General features: G+C 37.0%; 2 protein-coding genes across 2 annotated transcripts; one reads left to right on the forward strand and one right to left on the reverse strand.

Moving 5' to 3' along the window:
- Positions 1-7,158: 7,158 nt before the first annotated feature.
- On the forward strand, positions 7,159-9,981 carry LOC124372607. The gene is made up of 3 exons (XM_046831012.1): positions 7,159-7,460; positions 8,891-9,638; positions 9,883-9,981. Exons 1-3 carry the CDS (start codon positions 7,177-7,179, stop codon positions 9,979-9,981), a joined length of 1,131 nt encoding a protein of 376 aa, XP_046686968.1. The 5' UTR covers positions 7,159-7,176.
- A 501-nt stretch (positions 9,982-10,482) lies between these two features.
- LOC124372608 (piggyBac transposable element-derived protein 3-like) lies at positions 10,483-14,289 on the reverse strand. Its single transcript, XM_046831013.1, has 2 exons — positions 13,129-14,289; positions 10,483-10,752 (listed from the first exon to the last, which is right to left on the reverse strand). The coding sequence occupies exons 1-2, from the start codon at positions 14,287-14,289 to the stop codon at positions 10,483-10,485; spliced, it is 1,431 nt and encodes a 476-aa protein (XP_046686969.1).
- Positions 14,290-26,338: the final 12,049 nt, after the last annotated feature.

Consider the following 26,338-nt stretch of genomic DNA (forward strand, 5'->3'; position numbering starts at 1 on the left):
ACTTAAGCCATCTTTGAAAGGCTGTCATTTTTTATTTGCTTATCCGTTTGAGGTCGGGATTTCGGCTCCCTTAGGAAGTAGCGAATCACTGAATATGTGATAAAATAGATTTTTATTTCCAGTAACTTTGTGTAAGGTGTTGTACCTCTATTTTAAATATTTTTGAAAAATATTTAACCGACTCAAGACTTTTTGGACACCTTGTATAAAAATGAGTGTCGTATTAAGTTATGAAAAACCACATACTAGAAACATACCTTTCAAGGCTCCATAAACAACACAACAATTAGAGAGTAAGATACAATGTTATAGTTTGCTGCTACGATTCTACTTTGGCCCTGCATCGGGCGCATACTGGAGGTTTGCTCCAGGTTGCTTTATTTTTTTTAAATATCTTTAAAAGCGCATGACCTCGAGTGTCACCAGTTTTACCCATCCCCTATGCAGTTTACTCCTTTCTTTATTGATCGACACCACCCAGCCGGTTTGCCCGCTTTCTCTTTTTTGTCAGTGTGAGGGACGTATTTACGTTTGGGGCTGGAGGCTGCTTCCCTGTGCGCCCGTGCGTGTAGCTATTAAGCCGCGTTTACACCGGAGCTGACAACATTGCTGCCAGCAAAAGCTGACAACATTTACAAAAATCGTACTTTTAATTCCGTCAACATTTGCTGCCAACAATGCTGTCAGCACCGAAAAGTGTTGGCAGCATTTACCCACCAGTAGTCGGTAAAGATCAAAGAATGTTGTCAAACATATGCTGGCAGCAATGTTGACGGGACTAAAAGCGACCGTCAACAATGTTGGCAACACTTCCCTTAGCGCACGTGGTTGGCCGCCATGTCGTTCCGACAGCGTCAGTACTACTACTCTAGTTGCGACTGTTGATGGTAGTACGTCTGTGTTGTTTTGTGTCCGTGTTTCTCAACTCAATATGAACAGCGACAGCATTGAGAGTGAAATTGATTGGTCCCGTGAAACAGTCATGCAATTGATTGACCTATATCGAGAGCAACCAGTTCTTTGGAATCCGATGGACCCTGATTTTAAAAATAAAAAACCTAAAGAAACTATGCATGGAATGACATTTCGCGGGAAATAAAAGCCAGTAATACGGAAGTACAGGCAAAAGTGAAAACATTGTTGGCACAGTTTCAAAGAGAACTTAAGAAGAAGAAGAGTGGTTCGGGGGCAGACGAGTATAAAAGCAAGTGGTGTTATTTTAAAGCGATGCTGTTTTTTAAAGGATAAAACTACTGCACGGAAGATTAAAGAAGCTGGGATTGCCACTGACGACAAAGAGGCTGCCGATGAAACAGTGCAGGCAAGTAGTTAACAAGATTATTTTATCAAATTGTCACATATTTTAATGTCACTTTTATAGGTTAAAAAAGTTAAACATAAACACAACGGTCTAAAATTTGTTACAAATTATATAATGTAATTAACACTACTTTAATTGTTACTTTGTTATTGTTGTAAATTCAACTATACGTTATAATATGTGCAAACGTCCTTATGTACATTTGTATTTTAGGCCTAGTAGTTGTTTTTGCCATGGCACTGAACCCTCGTCACTTTGAAAGTAAACACTGATTTCATCACGTATTTGTTTGGCCAGCTGGGAAGGTTTTTTTGGAATCTTCTTTAAAAAACGAAGTAGAGTGTCTCTAGGCATTCCATCAACTCTCCATTGTCCTGGCACTAATGATCCTGTAGCTAGGTCCTCGACATCAAAAGCTCCGGGAGGTGTATACGTTGAAGCTGATGACATACTTCTTCGCAAAAAGTTATGCAGGTGACAGCAGGCTAAAACAACTGTGTCTGCCCGCTCTGGTTCCAATAACATTGGTTTCCTCAACACACACGAAAATAACACTCAATATTCCGAATACATTTTCCACTACTCTACGGCCCCTGCAGTGGCGATAGTTGAAGACACGTTTTACACTTGCCTTATCATGCAATCCAGGAAACGCCTTCATGATGTTAATTTTTAAAGGAAAGGCATCGTCAGCCAGGAAAAAGTAGGGTACCGGTAAGTACTCCCTTCCTGGGTCGGGAAGATTCAAAGTCTTATTTTGAAGGTGTTTGTTTTAAGGTACTATTGCCAAACACTCCACCATCAGATAACCGTCCTTGGCAACCAACAGAGACGTAAGTAAAGCAATAATTTGCATCAACAACAGCCAGGAGAACAATGCTGAAATAACCTTTGTAATTGAAATATTCACTTGATGTGTTGATGGGTGCCTGTAGCATCACATGTTTCCCATCCATGCTTCCAATGCAGTGCGGAAAATTCCATTGCGAGTTGTACTCTTTGGCATGATGTAGCCATTCTTCTTTAGTATTCGGCAACTGCAAAATGAAATGTATTTTAAAGAGGTCAGTGATCCATACAGTCAAGATATAAGTGCCAATTAATATACTTAATACAATAAGGGTTTTCTCTGTTACGTCCCTTTTTTTATGTGATAACGTTTTTAAATGTGATTGTAATTTAACAGCTGATTACCTTCAGATGAATTTGTAACTAAAGTCAGATTGTAAACAGAAATATATCGTTTATAAAATTTTTCATAAAACTTTGTAACTGTGAGTTTAAAATCATATAATCTCTTCGAATTGTAGGTGAGTTTCTCATAAACAGAAAAAAAATTTAAATGCGCAATTTGCGCACAGGCCCCCTAGTATACCATAATCTTATAAAAAATAAACGTTTATTTCAGCAAAAGATTTAAAACTAGTGATTTTTACCTACTCTGTCAACTCAAGGTAATGTCAACTGTAAAGTAATGTGGTTTTATTTTTAGGAGGACATTGCAGAGGAGGGCAATGACACATCAATCACAACTGCCGACAACACACCTAAAACAGGAACGGATCCTCCTCGAAAATTGACGAAGAAGAGGAAAGCTTCAATTGTGGATGAAGCTTATCAAGTAATGAAAAAAGTGTCTAGCCAGTTAAATCAGCCAGGAATTGAAGACGAGTTTGATATCTTTGGAAAAAACGTTGCGTGTCAATTACGAAAACTTAAAAACTCTCGGGACCAAGCACTTGCAAAACACAGGATTAATACCATTTTGTTCGAAATGGAACTTAAACAGTTACCGATGGGTCCAGAGCCATCAAGATCAACCAGTGCATCTTCCTACATTCAGTCATACGATCCATTAACATCTAATGAAATCCAATCATCCATCAACGCTGCAAGTCCCATTTCTGCTGAGTGGGCTCCTCAACATGACGAGTACAATGATGCTTATTGTGATAAAATTATTCAATCTATAGGTTTATCATCAAAAAGTAACTAAATTTCTATGGAAATAAAGCTGTTTTGATTTTATTTGTATTATTTATGTATGTAATTAAACTTTGAGTGAAATATTCACTAAGTTTCTTTAAACCAACCCATTTCCAAAACAACTATTATTACTAACAGCATAATATAACCAATCACATATGTATTTGATTTTTGGATATGGAAGGAGGCAATCATGGGACACTTGGTTATATACAAGTATTCACTTACCTTTATATTATCCTTCAACTCATCAATCAAAGCTGCACAAACTTCAGGTATTATTCCAGAAATTGTAGATTTTGACACTTTAAACAGGTAACTGAGACTAGAGTAAGAGTCTCCACTGGCCAAGTATCTCAAGGTCACTGCAAGTCTTTCTCGTGCAGGTATTGCTAGCCTGTAATTGGTGTCTTGTCTCGCAATTTTAGGTCCAATAGCTGTGAGAAGGTTTTCAAAGTCGTTACTTGTCATCCTCAAGAAGTTTTTAACGCTGCCGTCACACCTCAACTCTCTTGACAATGGATTAATATCGTCCTGATTTAAATCTGAAAGTAAGTCACTTCCACTATACACAGATCTGGCCCTAAGGGAAGGCCTTACCCAATATCTCTTTGGTCTTTTCTTTTTACCTATGATGACGCACGCTGCTGCTACCGCCGCAAGTTGCTCGAGTGTTGACATCTCGGAATGCAGAATGCAAACTAAACGCACCAAAGCGCAAAAATGTTGTCAACACATGTTGATCAGTTTCGGAATTCGCCAACATTTGCTGCCAGCATTTGCTGCCAGCATTTGTTGATAGCAATGCTGCCAACAAAAGCTGGCCAACATTTGCTGACAGCATTTGGTGTAAACGCGGCTTTAGGGAACATCTCCTGACAACTGTCACGGCCACCTACACAGATTCCCCGTGGCAGAAACGTTCTTTATACACTTCAAAATCGTACTGACTGAACTTAATGAGCCATTTCTCAAAATATAAATCCAAACAGGAACTGAGTAATCAATATGTTACTTTAATTCGTTGAATTGAATAAAATACTACAAGGATTCATAGCAATAAATTGTCTATCGGAATCGAACAAAGTTATTATGATTCTTTGAATCAATATGTTGCAAGAAAACAGATAGGTAGCGTATAGTTTAGTTTAATATCTCACGCATGTCGTTATCACATCAATAACTGATCCAATTCAAATAAAAATTATCAAACCATTTTCTTAGTTTTTACTTAATTGTGTACAAAAAAATATTGTCATAATTAGATTTTTCTCTTTTTCCCATACAAACACGTTTTCTATATATGAGCACATTTTGTTTTATTTATATTTTATTACATACAAAGAAGTAGGTAACCGTAGATAAAACCGTGTTGTTTTTGAATTGCTGGCGAAGGTGTGATTGGTATATAATCAATACCATAGTCCACATTATGGCGAATAGAAGATTAAGATTCGATGATTTTCAAGAATTATTCAAGGAAATTAATCGCTCGTTGAATATTTAATATTTTCAACTAGAAACTACTTCTAGTATGAAGAAAGTTATCGTCCTTTATTAGCAACGAAAATTGTGGGATTTCGGAACTAACTTGTTACATGTCCTTAAAGTTCATGTTATTTTTCCGATACATGAGAGACAATGCAAACATGAATGGTACGCAAGCAAGGTATGCATTTTCCGTATTTGCATGTTGTAAATCAATGAACGTGTAAAAAATGACAATTTTAAAGTTAATGCTGGGTTATTACAAGTAAACAGTAAATTCCAAAAAATATTATTATTTTATCAGGCGAAATTAAGCTAAGAAGTCCTAAAGTGTTCAGCTTGACCTCGGTATTTAATCTACAGACTTTGGTTAAAAACTTTAGGAAGAGTTAGGATTACAAATCTTCAAGAAGTCTGTAAGTCATAAGTATATATACAAGAACTGACCTGACAAAAAAAACGAGAAGCGCCGAGGGGTCATCGTGCAGCTGACCGCAGTTGCTGGTAGTTTCCAATACTGGGCGGAGGAATGCGGCTGACCTTGGCGGATCAGCTGGCTGAGGTCAAGGTCAAGTCCACAGTCAGTGCCGTTCTCCCTCCTGACACACTCCCCACCCAAGGCGCGTGGAATAGGCCTATTCCACGCGCCTTGCTCCCCACCAACTTCCTGCCTTCCTTGCCTGAGGCCCTTGGTCTTGTACCATCAATCCCGCCTCACTAACTTGCACTGATTGTATATGGTGTCTTTATCCTTAGATGGATACTAATGATATGAAGAATATTATTTCATCTTAAATTAAAACGCTACCTTTCCTTCTAATTTCGTGCTTTTAGGCTACACTCATCTAAATCGTTTCTGTTCCCATTCTAATCCATACAACAAACTAGTGGTTCAGCACGTGAGAAAATTGCTTACCCTTTGAGAGTCTATAATTATTGAATCACATTCTATAAAAAAATATAACCACATAAATTTTTTTTTTTATTTTTTACTATTATTTCTTCACGATCAGTGGCTTTTACTGTATGCTAAGTATAATGAAAGAGTATAATACTTAATGAAAAACGTTTCATTACATTTCTACTTCTAATTTGCTACTTCTATTTATAAGTACAAAAGGAACATCAGAAAGCTCATTAGCTTTTAAATACTGATCCTCCATTATTGTTTTGCAGCCTTTATTTACTTCAGAACACCATCAGCAAGGCTGTATACTGTAAATAGATCCAAAACTTTAACGCCCTTTACGCCGCGAATAACATACTTTGTTACCTTCGATGTATCTGACGTAACCATAACAAAATATTCATAGGAAATCACAAGAAAGTTTCTTTATTTCGTTTGTTATTGAGAGAAATATAATATTTTACAGCTCTGGTCCTGGCAGACGCGGGTTACGATGTCTGGATGGGCAATGTGCGCGGTAACGTCTATTCTCGTAAACATGACAGGCTATCTCCAGATGTCAACCCTGATTTTTGGAACTTTAGGTAAGATTAACATTTTACTGAATGATTAATTAAATAATACATAAATATTTACATAAGAAATTCCTCATTGAGCCATATATTACCTTATGTATCAATAAATTAACTTATATTTTAACAGTATCTTTACGCTTTAAGATTTGTTTAGTTACAAATATGGTAAGTTGAAATGATACTGTGCTATGGTGAATCAGGCAGAAACGTTCACCAGGCAGTGAGCCTTTTATAACGATCAATTTCCAGATATGGTAGTGGATCGGGCGTACATGAAACGTTTGGTCACAAGTTTACAACTACATTTAATTTAAATGATGCCCCACGATCAGGCCGACCAATTCTTTCACAGAAGAAGATAAAATTGGTATGTTGGCACAGTTCACTGTAAATCCTCATTCGTCACTTCGTGTGGCCGCGTCTGAAGTTAATATTTCAAAAAGTACCATTGAAAGAGTGTTAAGAACAGATGAGTTAAGAAAAATAGTGCTTTTAGCGTAACTATTCAATAAAATTTTGACAATCCGTTGTTTCGTAATAGATTGAGATAGAGACCTCTAGTCTGTGGCATTGTTCTTCTTTTATAAAGACCTTAACAATGAGGTGGGGGTTTGCATTTAACACGTTAGCTGCCACGTCGGGCCAAACGGACCGACGCTCTACGTCTTTAAGGGCGCTCCTACACTGGAGCCGGTCCGCTCAGTCAGGTACGACCAAACCCGGTTCCGATCAGACAGATCAGATTTGACCCTCCTACACTGCAGCCGGTATTTCAACCCGACAGAGGCAGAGAGATGAGAAACTCAGTACTCTGTCAGCTCTCAAGAAGTGCGGATCGTGGCTTTAACACTTTGAAGTTTGTTTAAGTTTTGTTTGTTGATTATTGTTTGAATTTTACAATGGACGAGGATTTAGCGGATTTTTTGTTGTTAGACAGGAATTTATTATTAAATTCAAACACGAGACAGTTTTGGGTACATGAGTTTAATGAAGATCACACCCAAAGTGAGTTTTATGTGACCTGTTTACCCTTACGTGATCATGCTGACAAATTCAAGAAATACTATCGAATGACTGTTGAAACATATGACTACATACTGTCCCACATCAAGGGAGATTTACAGAAATGGTCCAACTTTAGAACTTGTATAGAACCTGCCGAAAAGCTATCGATTCTCTTGAGGTAAGTAAATAAACATAGTATTCAGGATTGAAAACATTTTTATTTTATCAAAATATAATTGTAAAATAATGTAAAATAAATATAACCCATGGAATCTAATGACTCTTAATGTTATTTGTATAACTAAGATTATAATGTATAATCTTAATGTTAATCTATTACAATACAATTTGAGCGCATGTATCAAATATTGTCTAACGTGAAGAGAATTATAATAATTAAATCTAATTGTAAAAATGTATGTAATAAATGAGAATAAAAGTTGTTACACCTATCAACAGGGTATATAAGTAAATACTAGCTAACAAACGGTCAAACATTTTTAAGCAAAAGCTTTAAACAATACTTATGTAAAAAAGAGAACTAATCATTAATGTTTCATCTGTTAATGTTTGTACTTAGAGATTCTCGAAAGTATTGGTGTAGGGAGGCGTCTGTATTTGGTCATTAGGGGTAGGCCAGGTTTCAGTATGTGGTGTAGTAGGCCTTGAAGTTGATGCATAGGGATTATTTAAGTTGTATCCTCCAAAATTCCCTGATTGTGGACTAGAAAGAGGAGTATTTACGGATTGGTATGGCCTGTTGCATCTTTCTTCTGCTTCGAGCTCAGCGATGACGCTATTGAAGATTGAAGCTTTCAATTTCATTTTTCGAAGGTATGGTAGCTTCTTCAGTGCAGGCAGCAAACTTTTAAAAAACGATAAGTCTTCATCCTCTTCCTCCATTGAGCTGGATTTTTGGACAGCAAACCGAGCTTCCAGTAGCTGGACTTTCCTTTTTTTTTCCAAATTAAGAGCCTCGTTTTGTATTGTCGATCCTCGCTTTCTCTTTTGCCGAGGACGCTGAAACTCGTTGTTCACTGGAGTAGGACTAGGTGTGGACGTGTTATCGGATCGTTGAGCTCGTTCTACATTTGGTGACTCATCAGGTTCGTCGATATTTAGAGTAGACGTCTCATCATGTTCTGTTAAATCGGCATAATCCTCAGATTCTAGAAGAGTGTTGACAGGCGTATCAGAGACAGGGAGATTTCCAGTTGTCACTCGTGGCTTCATTACAGGCAATAAGAAAGTTAAAGATTCAAAGTAGGTCCATGTTGGTTTTGCTCCGGAACCAGATTTGTTTTCTTTTACTTTCTTCCTGAACGTATCTCTCAAGTGCTCCCACGTCTTCCGTGCTTCGTCTCCTGAAATAATAATTTCCAGTTTGAAACTATAACTTAGACCAGCAATGCAATAAAAAAATACAATCTATCTGGCACAGTTAGTAGCGTATTCCTTGTAAAGTTATATTTTAATACAATCACAACTTATATAAAAAAAATTAGCAGATAGTAGGTCTTTAGTTTTGAAAAATAGGTTTTAAAACAAGTGAAGTTAATATTTATTCCTAATTTTAATCGATTTTTTGAGGTTGTATTATTGTTTCAGGTATCTATCAACAGGCATGTCCTTTGAAGCATTGAGCGAAACATTTCGCATGAGCAACTACACCGTCGGAAAAATAGTCGAGGAAGTTTGTGATTGCATGTGGGAACAGCTTGCCCCAGTCCACTTACCAGTGCCTAATAAACAAAGATTTCTTGAAATTGCAGCAGAATTTAAGGAGAAATGGAACTTTCCCAACTGTGTAGGTTGTATAGACGGAAAACACGTGAGAATAAAATCTCCTGGGAAAAGCGGTACAATGTTTTTGAACTATAAGAAATTTTTTTCAGTTAACCTTCATGCAGTAGCCGACGCCAAGTGTAAATTCATATTCATAGATGTTGGAGCGTACGGAAAGCAAAGCGACGGGGGAGTTTTCGAAGCATCACCAATATCCAAGTTTTTTGAAAATTTCTCAGAACATTTGCCTGCTCCCTCACCGATAGATACCAGCAGTGAAACACTCATTCACATCTTTCCCATCTTCGCCTTGTTGTATTCGACGACCACAAGAGGTTTGAGAATGGGTTCGCCGTGTCTGGTTTTTCCCAGTGTCAACATAATCAGCAGGATGTTTGGTCGACATCATTTTCACTTCTCTTTTATCAAACCATTTGGTGTAAACAATACCACTTGGGTGTTCAAGACAGCTCATTTGACCCTTCTTCAGATTCAACTGGTCATCGGAATTACCAGGAATGGTTTTTTCGTGAGTGAACCAGGACTTGTTGCTGATTACACTTCCGACGAGGTGAGTGTTCCTTGCTAAAAGCATGTGGGCAAGATCGACAGAGGTGTAAAAATTATCGACATACAGGGTATGCCCTTTATCTAGATAATCTCTCATGAGATCCATGACCACTGATGCCGCTAATGTCAGGTTATCTTCAGTTCCTGTCCCGGCGCCCATGTAAACTTTCATTTTGTATGTGTAGCCAGTAGTGTCCACATATTTTGAATACCTTAATCCCGTACTTGTGGATTTTATTGGGTAGGTACTGGCGAAAAAGAAGTCTTCCTCTGAACGGGATCATCCTTTCGTCAATCACTACATCTTCACCGGGAGTTTTCTTCATCTTGAAAGAGTGGTTTAGACGATCGATAAGTGGATATATTTTACCTAGACGGTCATCTTGTCTTATGTTCAAGTTATCATTAAAATGCCAGAATCTTAAAAGCAATTGAAAGCGGTTTCTGCTCTTTACTTTACCAGCAACCGAATTATTATACAGCAAGTTTTTCGACCAGTAGTCAGTCAGCCGTGGCATTGGCACTAGCCCCATCCATAATAAAAGGCCGAGAAATTGTTTCATTTCATTTGGATTAGTTGGCCGCCACTTGCGGAGTCTGCTACTACGATTCAATCTCAGTGTACTTAACACCTGAGCAGCATTTCCGATTAGTTTCGTCTACCATCATTTGTATCAGATCATCAGATAAGTATTCATAAAAATATTCTTCTGGTTTCGCATTTTGGGGCAGGCCAAAAGCAAAGTTTGATGTTTCGTCAAAAACAATGTGTTTCTGTTTACCTTCAAACAGCTGCCATTTTTAAAGTTCATCTTTTTTCATTTGCAACCTTTCCTTCTTTGTTTTCAAACTTCTCCTAAATTAACAGTTACATCTCTATCTATACCTTCAATATTTACAACTTCTCTTTCGACATTTTCAATATTTACATTTTCAATTTCACTCGATACAATCACATTTTCAATAACAGAATCAATCATTTCATCCGAACAATCCATACTCTCCATAATACCAACTTCATTGTCATCGGATTCACTGCTTGGCACTGAGTCATCACTAGGGAGGAAGTCGTGGTCTTCGTCCGTATCGTCCATCTCACTATTTACATTACTGCCCTAACCATCATCACTTACACCTTCCATATTTAGGTCAAATTCACTAGAAGGGGCTTTGATTGCTCTTAATATGTCATCACTGTCTAGATCGTCACTCATGATTAACTAATCAAACTTCAGCAGAAAACAACAACAGCTCGAAGTAGACTGCGAAAAAGCGCCAAACTGACAATAGAAACAAGAAAAAAAACTCACGTTTGGCTAAAAGGCGCGAAACAGCTGGCGGGATACTCGAGAGTCGTTGCGTAAGAACAGCTGACGTGCTACCAACCTCTCAAACGAAATATACGCCAGTATACACGGGCGACCGATCGGGTCGGCAAGTTTGTTTTTCAATCAATATTCCTTAAAAAATATTGATGCCGACCCGATCGGTCCAGAATTTTAAACGATTTATTTTGAAAGTTTTAAAGTATATCTTATTGTCATAGTGTATAATAAACACAACTAAAGTAAAAATATCTAAAAATAACTAACGGTTAAATTTGGCATTTTACGCCGAAAATTTGAAAATATGCCGCCGGCAGCTAACGTGTTAATTATGTATCCTGATATGCCAAAACTCTAAGTAAATACATATTCAAACTTAAGTGAGAACACCATTTAATTTCAAGGTATACTCGTACTTGTAAGAGTGAGATTTTATGTCAGGCAATTCATCAAAAAGCATGTTAAGGGTTTTTTGTTCATTTTAGCCTACTGATTTACATTTGCACTGGGTTTCATAAACGACCTCCACCAAAAGTTTAGAGAAAGTCTTCTTAGGTATTTTTTCTGTTTAATAAAATAAATTGGCCTATTTTATACAAAATTCTTTTTTGTTATAATACTAAAGTATAATAATTTAACTTTGATTACAGAATCTCCATGCCGGAGTATGAGAATTAGTTTTTGACGCCTAAAGGAAATGGAGTTCCATACCCGCTTCCAAAGAGCTTGAAAAGGAATGATTTTATCATCGGATATGATTGAAAAGATGCAACAAGAAGAAAACAAGACGCCTTTTCTCTTACTGAGAAGAAATCAGTGAAACCACTAAAACAAAAACAGTGCATCCTTAAATGGATCGGTATTTGTTAAAAGGGCATCAGTCATGAAAAGTAAACTTTTGGAAAACTTTATAAAACTGATTAAATTAAATTTAAAATTCCTAAATAAATTTTAGGAAAATGCATCGCAAAAAAAAAACTAAATATGTGTCCTATTGTAGGTTTTTCATGATACTTATCACTCATCTTCTTCTTGCATAGTAATATTTTCCATTACAGGCCATTCTAAAATTTTAGAGTTTCGATATTTGTATAGGCATTTTTCCCTCTGGGTAAGCAAATTCACTGGGACCAGTAATAACTGTGTTCGTTAGACATGAAAAAGGTGCGGCAATGGAGACCATTAATGGTGATGTATGCCTTTACGTAGCCTTTTAAAGTAGATTCAAATACAAAGTTAAACAGGCTTACTTTGCTTGGTTTTTTTTTGTTTCCTTTGAAACTGGAGTATTTTTGTAATACTTTATCCACCAAGATTTGAAGTTAGAAATCTCTGAAGCTCTCACCTCCTTCACAATAAATTTTCCAGGTTTGGCACTTTTTATTATTACCTGAATATTCTGTCATGCTTATGAAGCATCGTTTTGATTAAGCCGAACTCTGTCACAAGGAAGTTAACTGTGACCTCTGACAGGATAAAAGTGCTGAATTTTTAAAAACCTTTTACTGTCAGTTAAAAATAAGAGAAACCTAGTCAATGTCTGGTTCTTATTTTGACCAGCGCAATTGTCCGAAAAATACGGAGCTCTGTCACACTTTCCGTAACATATTTAAGGTAATCATCCAAAAAAGAGCAAACTTCGTTACCGTTCGTTCGTTGTGGCCTTCTCCTTCATTATAGAGGTAGATGTTGCTGTTTCTACTTTTTAACCTCTTATGGCCTGAATTATGTTGTCAAAAAGAAAAAAATTATGTTTACATAAAAATAAGTTGTTTGCACCTCAAATAACATGGACATTTTTTTTTTTTTTTAATTTTATCTGCAATAATAAAAAGTTTTAGGGGTGCGTTGCGATAATGCAACAACAGGCCACAAAAGAAAACTAGGGTGACTAATAAAAGAGACAACAGTTTCTTTGAAAATGTATTTGTTTATTTTCAAATTACAAACTAATGACTAATAAATATGAAAAAAAACATCAGTATGTGTATTAATACAAGGAACAAAAAGAATACTTTCGACAAACACCTTACACTCCATGAAAGGAAGAACTAAAAACAGTTTTCTGTTTTTGGTAAGACAAAGATGCACTTGGCATTTGTTGCATTTTACAGTAGTTATTCCCTTGCAACCACTTTTTTTACACCGTTGTCGGTCTTCAGCTACAACAGGCCAATGGCCTAAACCATCTTTCCTGACGTTGACCTCAGGCGGAGCTTTGGCTGGACCCTTCTTCTTTTTTTCTTCATATGCAGCTTCCTCTTGGTCTTCAAAGGAAGGCCTTCCCCTTTTACGAGCTTGCTGCTTTCCCTGGCTGCATAGAGCTGCAGCAACATCGGACCTAAATTCCAGCAGGTCTTTTATTTCTTTTTTCGGATAGTTTTTTTGAGAACAATCACGGCGGTACACAAGCCAGGCATTGACAACGCCCATGTCCACAAAGTGATGCACCATTTTCATGTAGTACTTTTTAGATTTGGTGGAAATCCGATAGTATGCTACAAGACCGTCAAGCAGATCTACTCCGCTCATAAATTTGTTATATGTAATCACAGCTTTTGGACAAGGAACAAGTATTTCCTTCTTTACTTTTTTGTCAAACCTTTTGACATTTGTGAGGGGCTGAGCGGATTCAAATGATGAGACTAATACCACACCCCTATTGTCCATCCACTTTACAGCTCTGATTTCTACATCAGTGTTTGTCACATGACTTTTTTCAAGAACAGAGCCTCTACCAAAATCATGTTTCATGTCTTTGTCAGTAGGGAAGTTCAGGCCTTTGAATCGGTCACTCCTTACTGTGCCTAATGATTCAATGCCAATTTGTTTGAGCTCAACAAAGAGAGGCAAGGAAGAAAACCAATTGTCGAAAAACAATTTGTGGTTCATATTTCTAGGTACTGAGTCAACAAGCTTTAGTACAATATTTGAACTCGCACCAATATCAGCGAACCCAGCAACAGGCTGTATTTTACCACAGTAGATCTCAAAATCATAAACCAAACCAGAAGTGTCGCACAGAACAAAAATTTTGAAACCCCATTTCTTGGGTTTTTTTGGGTTGTACTGCTTCAGACCGGATTTTCCCTTGAACGGGACTATTTGTTCATCAATGCAAAGAAACTCACTTTTAGGTAGGTTCCTAAATTTTTCCTGCAATGAGTCAACTAAGGGCCGGATTTTAAACAGCCTATCACAGTTGGGATCATCTCTTCTCAGTTTCGAGTTGTCGTTGCAGTGCAATTTTGATTTAATTTCCTTCCAGCGGTCCCTGCTGATCACATTTGCAATTTTATCTATCCTAGTACTCTTAGCCCAGTACATACTGGCTCTAGGAAGATTGTAAATCGACATCAAAATACAAACACCTAGATATTGCTCTAGCTCTGGAGTTGTCAAAATCAGGGGTTTGTTAGGGTTTATCTGTATAGCATACAGGTTAGACTGATCTGTAATGGTATTCAAAAGATCTTCGTCAAAAAAGTATTTGAAGTACTCAATTGGTGTATCAATTTCAAACTCGTCAGGGTTTGGGAGGGCACCTAGCCATGCAGATACCTCTTTTTCACTATCTTCTGGAGCGACATCTGTCCCACAGTGGAAGGGGTGTAACAGGGGCATCTTCGACAGCAGGCTCCTCAGGGTGTGCTTCTTCGTCATTTTCTTCCTGATGTATCTCTCCTTTTTCTGGTTGATTCGCAGTTTCGTCCTCACGTGAGTCATCATCTGGAACATAAACAATATTGTGCAGATAAACATGCAAAAGGTAGGCCTCCTTGTGTAGGCCTATATTTACCTGTAGAAATCAATAGGTTACAAAATTATAATTGTATAAATAATAATTGTTATAGGTTATGGTCTTGATGCATGAGTTGGGCTGTTTATATTTACCCAACTTACAATCCTCCCCTTTCAGCCACACACAACACACACTCACGAGCACACTTGCTTAGATAGGCTGTATATAACCTAAAGCCTACCACTTTGCTCCCGAGCAGCTAGAATTCTTTGCAGCCTAGTCATTCCAACTGTATTTGGGTCATAGTCGGGGTCAGCATCACTATCGTCTGCCTCGCTTTCTTCACTTGATTCTGGAGGCAACAGTCCCAGGTCAGGTATGTCAGCTAGAATCCTCTTCGACCGACGCATCTTAAAAAAACACAAGTGAATTACTCCATGCTCAATATCACTAATTTAGTAAATAATGAGATAAACAAATAAATATGGAAATATGTTTTCTATTAGGTTCATTTTCCTTTATGGCCTGTTGTTGCAAAAAAAGAACAAACCAATATTCCGTTATGGCCTGTTGTTGCAAAAAAAGAACAAACCTATTTTAGGTTATAAAACTACCTTAATCAGGTGGAAAACATTAATAAACTAGACTAATCTGTAGCTTATGAACTAATAACACTGACAGTATTTATTTTAAATCTGTGACTTACCTTTTTTGAGAACAAAAACCAATTAAAATCCAGTAACCGGCTTATTTCTGAAAACTGTGTCACCAACTAACAAAATGGCTTATAAACAGCTTCAACTCAGCAGTTCTGCCACTACATTATCACAAAATTTCCCACCGGTTTGTTGTGAAACTGTAACAACAGTCCACAGACCAATAAAAATAGTTTTCATGGAGGAAAAAAAATTAAATTCGGTTTGTTGCAAAATCGCAACACCCGCCCATAAGAGGTTAAGTCTGTTATACAAAACACATTCATTGTAAGTTGTCGCAAATAAAACAGTTTCTACACAGGCATCTTTGGGAGGGAAATGTTTTGCATGTAATCAAGTGCAGTTGAAAGAATATTGTTTTCTTCCTTAGCATCTTCTGTAGTGCAGAATACGACTTTTGGCTTCGTCGCTTATGTACGAGAAGCTCGGCCACAGCACTCCATTTTGCAACTTCATTCAAGTGCGGAGATTTAATTTTCAGCTTAAGCTCTTTACATGTGTCGACTTAAGGCCAACCAAATCTGAGATTAAAATTATCTTTAAAAAAGGTGTAGTAAAAAACTATAACTCACCTTCTTTTCAGGGTACTTCTCACAAAACAAGTTATACATTATTTTTAAATTTAATTTCGCATTCAGGTAAAATTTGGTTTCCTCCCAAATAGTGAGATTCCTTCACAGGAAATGAACTAATATGTTCTCACACACCAAGCTTTTTATTTCATCGGACACGGAAAAAGACACTGCCTTTCCTTTTTTATCTTCGGGAGTTTTACAGGCCTTCTTGAGTTCTCTGACACCAAAAGCATTGACAAAAGCATTCTAACATACCGTATGTCTTGAAGTTCCAATCAAAAGGCGGTATTTGATACTAGCACTGTTTATTCTTGGATTTTCATTTCTTGGTCTACGTATTGCCACTTCCTCCACATCAATAAGTCCATATTGTAACATGTCTTGTTCATTTTTCGTACCGAGGTCGTGAAACCTAGCAAAATTCTCAGTCACGTTGTCCTCTGTTTTTTCTCTTGCATCTGTAACAAAAAGAGAGTTTTTAGGCTAATGTAAACTAATTATTTCAGTAATAGCCTACTTTGGGCTCAGACTTGTAACTTAAAGTAACTCTGAGGATTTTATCATATAAGTTATTTAAAAAGACACACACCAATTATATTGGTAAACAAAGTTTATAAGTTTATGTTGATAATCTCATTTAAATTATTACTTACCCACAAGTAAATGAAGGTTTCTTAGCTGGAGTTTCATTGCCTTTATGGTTCACATATCTCTCCCCCTTTGATAATGGCTTTCCTTGTTTGATTCCTTTTGTACTCACTAGGATCTGTGAGCTTCCTTTTACGAGAAACGTCAAGATTGACACTTTCCATATTTTCTATCATATTTTTCTAACTCGTATACTCTGTTGAACTAACCAAAGAATCTGACAACTATAATCTTAAAACCTGCTCACAATATTCAAGCTGCTAGACAGCTGTTTCAATGTTAACAGCTGTAGCTAAACAAAACTACAGCCAACATTTATAGTTAAAAGGGCATGAGTCATAGACTGATGTCTTTTTAACAAATTACAGAATATTCGACCTTGTGTTGTGGGCTTATTTCTTGACTGACTGATGCCTTATTAACACAGAATGTAGATCTAGAAATACGAATCTAAATCTACCAAAAAGTGGAATTGTTAAAAAAGTGACTGATGGCCTTTTAACATATACCGATTCAAATGTACCTTTCCTTTTTTTACGGTACTTTCTTAGACTGAAAAAGTGACGCAAAAAATCCAATGATTTTTTATGCATCTGTGTGATGCATTTAGTATGATTTGTGTGTGTGTGTGTGTGTGTGTGTGTGTGTGTGTGTGTGTGTGTGTGTGTGTGTTGTACATAATTCTGGAAAGATCTCCGGATATGTTTAAATTCATCTAGATAATAAGAGCAAGTCAGTTTTACTGTAATATTTATTTAAATTAATGCTTTGAATAATAATTTTGAAGTATCCTTTTCATTGTCTATATGTTTGAAAAACTCTGAGGAATGTAAAGATTGATATTTTTTTAAATAATCCTCTCCGTCTAATTCATAGTTAATTCTTTTACAAACTATTGACCAAATCTTTGGTCACCATTTGGTCGGTTTCTTAGGCATACAAATGGTTGTGGTCATATCACTATGTGGAATGTAAAGTAACATTTTAGTTCTACTTATTAGAGTAATTCTTTTATTACATACCTTCACAATTGAAATATGTTTTAAACTTGATATCAATAAAACTGTAAATGGTTTGGTTATAAATATCCAGTTCTTGCTTACGTAATCTTCTTACATCGTTTCAGCAGATGATTCGCAGTTTACCATGCATGGATGAGCACACCATGTTCATAAGCCGCTATATCATCGCCACTATGTTGGTTAACTGGGAGATCCCTTCCTTGAGGCAGGTGGGCAGCAGGCTGTGTGGTCACTTTTTCCAAGGTGGCAGTGGAACAGGGGCTTGTACTGGGAGCCGGCTTAAGCAGTTCAAGACGTAGCCTCGGCGTGGGCCTGGGTGTTGTTGATTTCTTAACAGTAGAGGTAGCTTCGTTCCTGGGGATCTCAGGTTGTTGGTTGGCGGAGGGTTGACGTAGCTTGGAGGTCGGGGTCTTCGCTGGAGAACGAACTCCACGATTTCCGGGTTGGGCGGTGTCGACGTCGTCTCACCGGCTGGAAGTCGTCTTCTTCTTGATGGTCGGTGAAGGGTTCTGGAGCGTCGCTTTCAGGGATTACAGGGGTAGAGGCTGTACCGAATGACGATAACACATGGGGGTGGTGACTTCTGAGGTCGTAGTAATAAATACTCGAATTGCAAAGTTTACTTATAAATTCAATTTAATTAATGAAACTTACAAGCACCACTTTTAGTTGGTAAATTAAATGTATGCCTTGCCACGTTGCTGCCAAATTAGAGTACAAGAACTAAAAATGTATGTCTGATAGGTGGGCCAAAAATATCCAATGTTCTATGGAATTATGCCTACGATATTTTACTTTATAAAACTTTAAGATTTTACTTCCCTTCGCAATATGTAGACTCACAACCCGGGCGTCGGTGTCTTGGCAAGAGACATTGAAGCTGTAGTCTAAGAAGGGTTATTTCTAGTCGGTAATTACTAGAAGAGGAGTAGAAGTTATGAAAGTGGTAGCCATCCACTCAAACAATACGTGAGCTCGTCTAAAACAATTTCGCGACGGTATTAGCCATTTAATGAGACAAAAAAACTTATCATGTCAACGTGCTCGTCAGAAGGACGACGCCACAACTTGTATCCATTTCAATCAAGCAAATAAAAGATCTTCAAGGGTAAGTTACTTTACTATTTACAACTTTACGTTACATTCATTTTTATATGTTTGACATCAAAGGGCTAATTTAATAATACGAAAATATAAATTTTACTCACGGACATAGCGCGCGAAGTGAAATCGGTCACGTAGTTGTGCTGCTACGAAGGGTTACAATAAAATATTCATACGCGTGCCAATTAGGTAGTTAGTCCGTCGATAATTTAGTTCCGGAACATTGGATAAAAAATAACATTAAGTTGTACTGGCTAAATAGGTTGTGAAATGATGCATTATATAAAATGGAACTAACTAACGGTACAAGGCTTCCCGTGGTTTGGGAGGCTCATCCTTGGAAGGTGCGGGGCTCTGGATCTTCTTAGCAGCGGCAGCATAGGTAAGTTGTAGCTCCTTTTGTAGCTCACGCGTCCCCTGTAATTTTAGGAGTAAGCTTCACCGAATTTCAGCGTCTGGCCGGTGTGGTAGACTCCTTCGGGCAGAGCCTGGAAGAGTGTCCATCTCCACAGCGGAGTTCACGGTGATACATCACAGAATACATACTTGTCAACTATTATTCATCTTTTCTAAACATAACGCATATATACACAGAACATTTATGTCTAAAATTTGTAAGCTATGCATCGTATCATAAAATAACCATATCCGTAGACAGAAAGATAGTCTATAAAAACACACGTGGTCAACCATTTCGTTCGGTGTGCTGTTGCTAAAAGAAGGTATTGTTCATAACAAAGTAAAACATGTATTTTGTTATAAATGTACAATTTTTTTGAAAAAGACGTATATAAAAACTTTATTTAATATACAGTGTGGCGCAAAAGTCACTGGACAGTTGGTTAAAACAAGACTAGATTTATTTGAATTTATGTTTTATTACAAACAATACTTACAATTATTTTTTATATTCAAATTGTTTTCTGTCTTCATTAATACATCTTTGAAGTCTTTCTGGAATACTGTTCCATACTCTACGGCATAGTGTGGGATCATTGTCCAAATCATAAAATGCGTCATGTATGTAGTGTTTCAGTGCGTCAATAGTATGAGGCTTTCGAGAATAAACAGAGTCCTTGACTACTCCCCATAGGAAAGGATAAATTGGTGTGATATCTGGTGAACGTGGGGGCATGTCAATATCTGCCCTTCGACCAATAACTTTTCTCTTGATTTAAATAATCGCGAACGGCAGTGGCGTAATGTGGTGGAGCACCATCGTGTTGAAAGTAAAGTTCTTGAAAGTTTTCTGCAAACGTCATGAGTCCTGGTACCGCGTAATTCTGAAGCATATCCAAATATTTATCTCCTGTCACTGTTCCTTCAAAGAAATATGGTCCAAGTACGCCAAATGATGATATTGCCCCCCAAACACTCACACCAGGTTGATTCAGCTGTTGCTCTAGCAAAGGAATTTAAGTGTCGGTATACCAATAAGTACAGTTATGTCTGATAATTTGTCCGCTTAACTTAAAATTGGCCTCGTCAGACAAAATAATTTATTTATTAAAAAGGTTAGGATCTTATTTGTGTTGGTTAAGCATCAATCTACAAAACTGAAGTCGTCGATCTGGATCATGTTCAAGTTACCTATGTAATAAACGTGGAATGTAAGATTTATAATTCTGTTTGTGTGACATTCTTTGCACTGATCTTCGTGATAAAATCCAGCTCAGATGCTAATCGTCTGGTCGATTTTCGAGGACTTTTGGTTACAGCTAAACATACTCGCAATAAATTGTCATCAGTTGAGACTGTTGTTGGGCGGACAGACCTTGGTCATCCATAACAGATCCATGTTGTTCAAATATATCTCGTATGTCGTACACTGTTTTTCTAGACGGTGGTTTTGATCTAAAGTGTATTCCCCATTCATTAACAACTGCAGTAGCACCACTTTTATAAAATGTTTTTAACGCGAAAATCCTTTCTTCTTTCTTATGACTAATGTTTAACAAAAATTCTTTTAGAAAAATAATAATTCGGGGACTACAGCTTTAACCCTTTTAAGGCCAAGGAAATAAAAATAAATGTTATTAAAAAGCCAAGGATCAGTGCATGATGGCAATGCTCAGAGCCAGCTGATATATGAGAAAATTGATGCTCTATGGCCAGCTTCAATTTGCTACTTTTACATGCATTTACAAAACACATTGTAACTCAGGCAAAAACATGCTCTAACTTTGTAATGTTTGGTATTATTTTTAAGCTGATATACTAAGCAATATTTATAGTATAAAGTTATACTTGACCATGTAATTATATGATGTGAAATTTTTTTTTAAGTTTAGATTTTTTTTAATTTTATGTTTATTTATTAAGTTTGGACTAAAAATAAGTAGGATACAAAATTATGTTTAGGAATTTTTATTACCATTTCGATTTTATACTCTATTTTGTGTAATTAGTAAAAATTTCAAGGGATTTGGACAATAAACAAGGACTTTATGTCACTTTAAAAATAATTTGCCCGAACAAATTTTACAGGTTCGGCGACATACTTGTGTACAGTTAATCACATTTATACAACTGAAAAAAAAAAAAACAAGAAAAACACACACCCATGCATATTATAGAACATGTTCAAGCTGATATACTGAGCAATATTTATAGTATAAAATTATACTTGACCATATAAATTTATAATGTTAATTTTTAAAAATTTATAATTCTTTTTAATTAATTTTTTTTAATTTTAGACTGAAATAAGTAAGATAAAAATCTTGTTTAGGTAATTTTATTACTAAATTTTGATTTTATACAATTTTTGTATAATTAATAAATATTTGAAGGGATTTGCACAATAAATAAGGATTTTATGTCACTTTATAAATAATTTGTCCGAACACATTTTAATTCAGTGACATACTTATGTATAGTTAATAAAATTTGTACAACTGATTGAAAAACAAGAAAACACACCCATGCATATATAGAACATATTTTAGTGACACTTACCGTAATAACTGGAAAAATCCATATATAGGCCTAGCCTAGTTTTCTTTTTGTAAAATTAAAGATTGTTTGTTATTCATATTTACAAGACTTTGCAATTACAGAGTTACAAATGAAAAGGACAATTTTTAGTTTCATGTATCACATATCACATTAAGAGTATCTATACAATACACCTAGCCTACCATAAGTACACTTTAGCTTAAACCTTTCTCAACTACACACACTTATGACTTTGAAAGCACTCTGCGTGCACACCTTGTTTGCAGCGTAAACACATTGTCCGTGTCCTCCTTCTCACCCTTGAGCCATCTGCATTTTCTTTTTTTGCAACAAACTGCACAGTGTTTCTCCTTCTTGTCAGGAATTTTATTTTATATTGAGTCCAAATCCTCCAAGAGGACTGTCACCTCTACTCATTAGATTTGCAGGCATCTCTTTTGTGGAAAGCCAATCTTCAGGCAGACTTTCAATTGCTGATCTAGAAAAATTAAGTCTAGTCATTGGTTTCCCAGTGCAATTATTTTTATACAATATATAGGCATTCAGTACCATATGGGAAATGATGTTTGAAAGTGATTTTTTTCCAGTATTTACTTGTACGCCGCTCGTCTAAGTATGAGTTTAGCATTTGATCGGCCGTATCGATACCACCCATGTTTTGGTTGTACTGGTCTATAATCTTTGGTTTTTTGTTTATAATTACTTTATTTCTCTTAATTTTACTTCTGTGGACATTGCTAGCCTCTGAGTTAGTAGATATGAGTACTACCTGCGATTTTTGAGTTGCCTTCTTTTCTGTAAGCTAGTCCTAACAATTCAGCAGCGCTTCTCATATACTTTTTTCTCCCCAACTTTGTATTTCCCCAAAAATTCAGTTGGTACTCCAAGTCTATTTTTTCTAATTGTTCCGGTGACAAATGTCTCTTTAGAATAAAGATAATCTTCAAGAGGGATGTTTGTAAAGAAATTGTCCAGGTATAAATGATGTCCTTTATGTAAATAATTCCCCATTTCTAGTAGCCTAACAACTACAACATGAGCAAGGACCTTTTTTATTAATTTCTGCCTTTTCAGATTCATTTTTTGCCCCTTTATAACAGTGAAACCCTAAACAATAATGAGTCACTGCATCACATAGTACCCAGAGCTTAATACCCCACTTGTGATGTTTTTTATTTCGCAAATATTGCAGTAATTGGGTAAGGGTTTTTGTTCCGATTAGAGATTCGTCAATAGATATGTCCTGGTTTGGGCTGTAATACTGTCTAAACACTCCTATTTGTATGAAGAAAATATTTTTCTTCTTAGGATAAAATTACATTTTAAACTAGCTGTAAAATATGCGTTTCATTCTACAAGTTTTAATATAAGTTAATCCAATAATTGTATCATACAAGTAAATTATACACTTAAATAATCTAAATTTTAAATTCAGCTATCACGAGGAGGAGAGGGTCATGTGTACGTACGAAATCTGTCCAATATTCAAACATTACTTCTGATACTTTCACCCAACACTTAGCTTTTTACATCCATATTAGAATATTCCTTACTTTTAATATCATACAGGGGAGGTTGGCCCTCGATTTCACAAATAAATCGTTCAGTATCAAACATCTTGTTTGCAAAGACACAAAGCACAACAAGTATCTTGACTACTAGTCGTGGACTGGTGAAGAACAAATCAGCTCGGCCGGCCAAACGCTTGCAAGTTGCTACATGTAGAAATGACACGGGCCGGTCTCCGGCGCGCGACTTTTTAACGCAACCTCTTGCGTTGAAAACGTCGGCACGCCAACGAACGCGTCCACACGCGACCGCAAAGTTGCCCGTATAGAATACCCAATTAAAACTCTGTGGTTCTGTGAACACACGCGTGTCGCTCGCGACCAAACGGTCGCGTTTTTGTGGCTCGTGTAGAATGGGCCTTATCTTTGTGGATTCGTTTTCGCCGCGCTAGCTAAACAACTATTAGGGCTGGTACTATACGGACGCTAAATGCGTCGCGTTAAATACGCTGCGCTATTTTAATTTTGGATGGCAATGCAAGTCAATTTGAGCGACTATAACGAGCGCAGTCTACGCGGCACGCTGCCCTCCAACTCGGCGTCGACGCATTTTTTACGCGACCAGCCCTGGTAAAAACGTTAGCAGCGCGACGTAGATAGCGCTGCGCAACGCTAGGGCCCGGACTATACGGACGCTAGATGCGTGGCCCGCCGCAGTCGCAGTCTTGAGTGAGTAGTTATTGTGCTTCTGTGTGAGAGTCCATCAACATGTTTTGATACTGAGAAGTTCATCTTAGAAGTAGAGAAAGCGACCTCCACTTTATGACGTCCAGTCAAAAGAATATTCAAACAGAAATGTTAAAGCTCAGTGCTGGATGGAGGTAGGAGCAGCTGTGCACGACAACTGGGAGGAAAATGACTCCCCAAATGAAGGACGAAGCAGGTAACTAAGTTTGATATATTTATAAACAAAGGTGTAATGATGTAAACATATTTTTTTCTAAGCACCAAGTACAACTAACTATCTTTGTTGTTTTTACAATAGTAACGAAGACAATAATTAATAATAGTACCGTACATAAATATGGGAAGTATATTAAGACAAAAATGAAATTACAACTTTGTTGTGATAATAACTTAACACCGTTTTGAAATCATCTCTTTCCTTAAATTACGGTTTGATTATATGGTTATTTGTTTAATTGTGTGGTTATTTGACGTAAAAGGTTTAAATATTGAAATGTATGTTAAACGTATGTTATTTGTAACGTATTGTAAAGAACATTAGTAATTTAATTGTGCCATTGCGTACATGATCACAGTTTTTGGCACTTAAAAATCTACTGCTGTAGATATCGAAGTTACGACGCATGGCTAGCCCAGGGACGGCACCGGCGCCGGCGTCGCCGTCGTGCCGGCGGTAGGTTGGTAGAAAGGGGAGGGGTGAAAAGTCTATTTCTGCGCTATGAGTCGTCCAAGGTCACTGTTCTTCCTTGCCAAACCTTCACTAAACCTATTCACGAGTTGATCAATACTGTTTATAGAACTGACACTAGATTATGATACAAAGGTCTAATTTGAGAGGAGCTACAATAACATAAACAGGATGTATTCAAAGTAGTCAATTACAAAACTTTTTATTTTTAAATTTTATTACATAGGAAATAATATTGTTATACTTTTTCTAAGTTTTACTTTTTCTTCTTTTTTACCTAAGTCCTACTTTTTTCAAGTGATTGTGCTTAGGCATATTGATTTTGCCAGTTTAAGGCTCCTGGTCCATTGAAATACTCACAGAACAAGTCCCCTTACTACAAGTCCGTTACTACGACCACTTCCTACTGCTGCTGCTCCGACCAAGCAATCCATGTCACATGTAAGCGATTCTTCAAAAATGTAACCATCCCGCCTTTTTACATAATTATGCAATACACAGCAAGACTGAATGATTTTCGTTGCAAAGATCGGGTTCACCAGGATACAGGAATGCATTACTCGCCATTTGTTGCTCATAATTCCAAATGCGCATTCAACTGTTACGTCTGGCTCTGCAGTGGCCTATAGTTATATACACTTCTCTCTTTTGTGAGTTTCTTCTGTGGGTAAGGGCGCATCACACGTGTAGTTAAACCAAAAAGCTTCATCGCCAAGAAATACGAAAGGTACTGTGGGGCCTTTCTGGTGAAAGCGGTTTCTCTGTTGGGAGGTTCAGTTGGCCGGCATTCAGTCTTTTGTAAAAGTTTGAGTTTTTGAAGATTGTGGAATTGCCCTCCCGGCCATATGCACCAACATCTAATTGCAGTGAAGTTGCACTGTGCGGTCGCTGACTGCAAAACAATACAAGTGAAAAATACTTCCTGAAGTTGTAGTATAGTGAACCTGAACTTGGTGGACATTGTATCCGCACGTGTTTGCCGTCAATGGCACCAACACAATTTGGGAAGTTGGTTAACTTCTCATATTCCGTTTGCCTTCAAAAGCCATTCATCACTTGTAGGGATTGGCATTTTCAGTTGACTGACTGCAGTTTTCCCGAAATTGTTTCACAGGTCTCCTCAACAACGAGACGTATTGTTTTTCTTGATACTTGATATTCGAATTTCAAGGTCACTGAAGTTCATTCCACAGCCCAAATACCTAAAATATATAACGTAAATATAAGCGAAACATAATATAACTATCTAATATAAGACATTGATACTGCCGTCTTTGTAGATGTGTAGATTTACACGCTTTTAACCCTTTTGATCCCAACGTCCGTATATACCATCAAGTAAGGTGGCTGCAATGCCTGATTGAAGCAATTGCCAATGCAATATGATTTTGTGATCGAATGCGCGCAAGTATCTGTGAGATGAGAAATGTTTTGCCAGTGCCACCTGGCGCACCCAAAAAAAAAGAATCCATCATTGATACGTTTATTCCATCATACACATTTCGTTGCTCAACAGTAAGCAATCGTTCATTATTAGCAACAAAAGAAGCCAAAGAAGTCATATCGAATTGGTGTTTCACGTTTGAACATCGCTGTTGATGATATCTGCTGCTGGGTGGTTCGGCGCTGGCATGTTGAAATGGTATGAGCGGCATGTTCGAAATGAGA

This window comes from Homalodisca vitripennis, unplaced genomic scaffold, assembly GCF_021130785.1.
Source record: "Homalodisca vitripennis isolate AUS2020 unplaced genomic scaffold, UT_GWSS_2.1 ScUCBcl_3589;HRSCAF=9201, whole genome shotgun sequence".
Lineage (NCBI taxonomy): Eukaryota > Metazoa > Arthropoda > Insecta > Hemiptera > Cicadellidae > Homalodisca > Homalodisca vitripennis.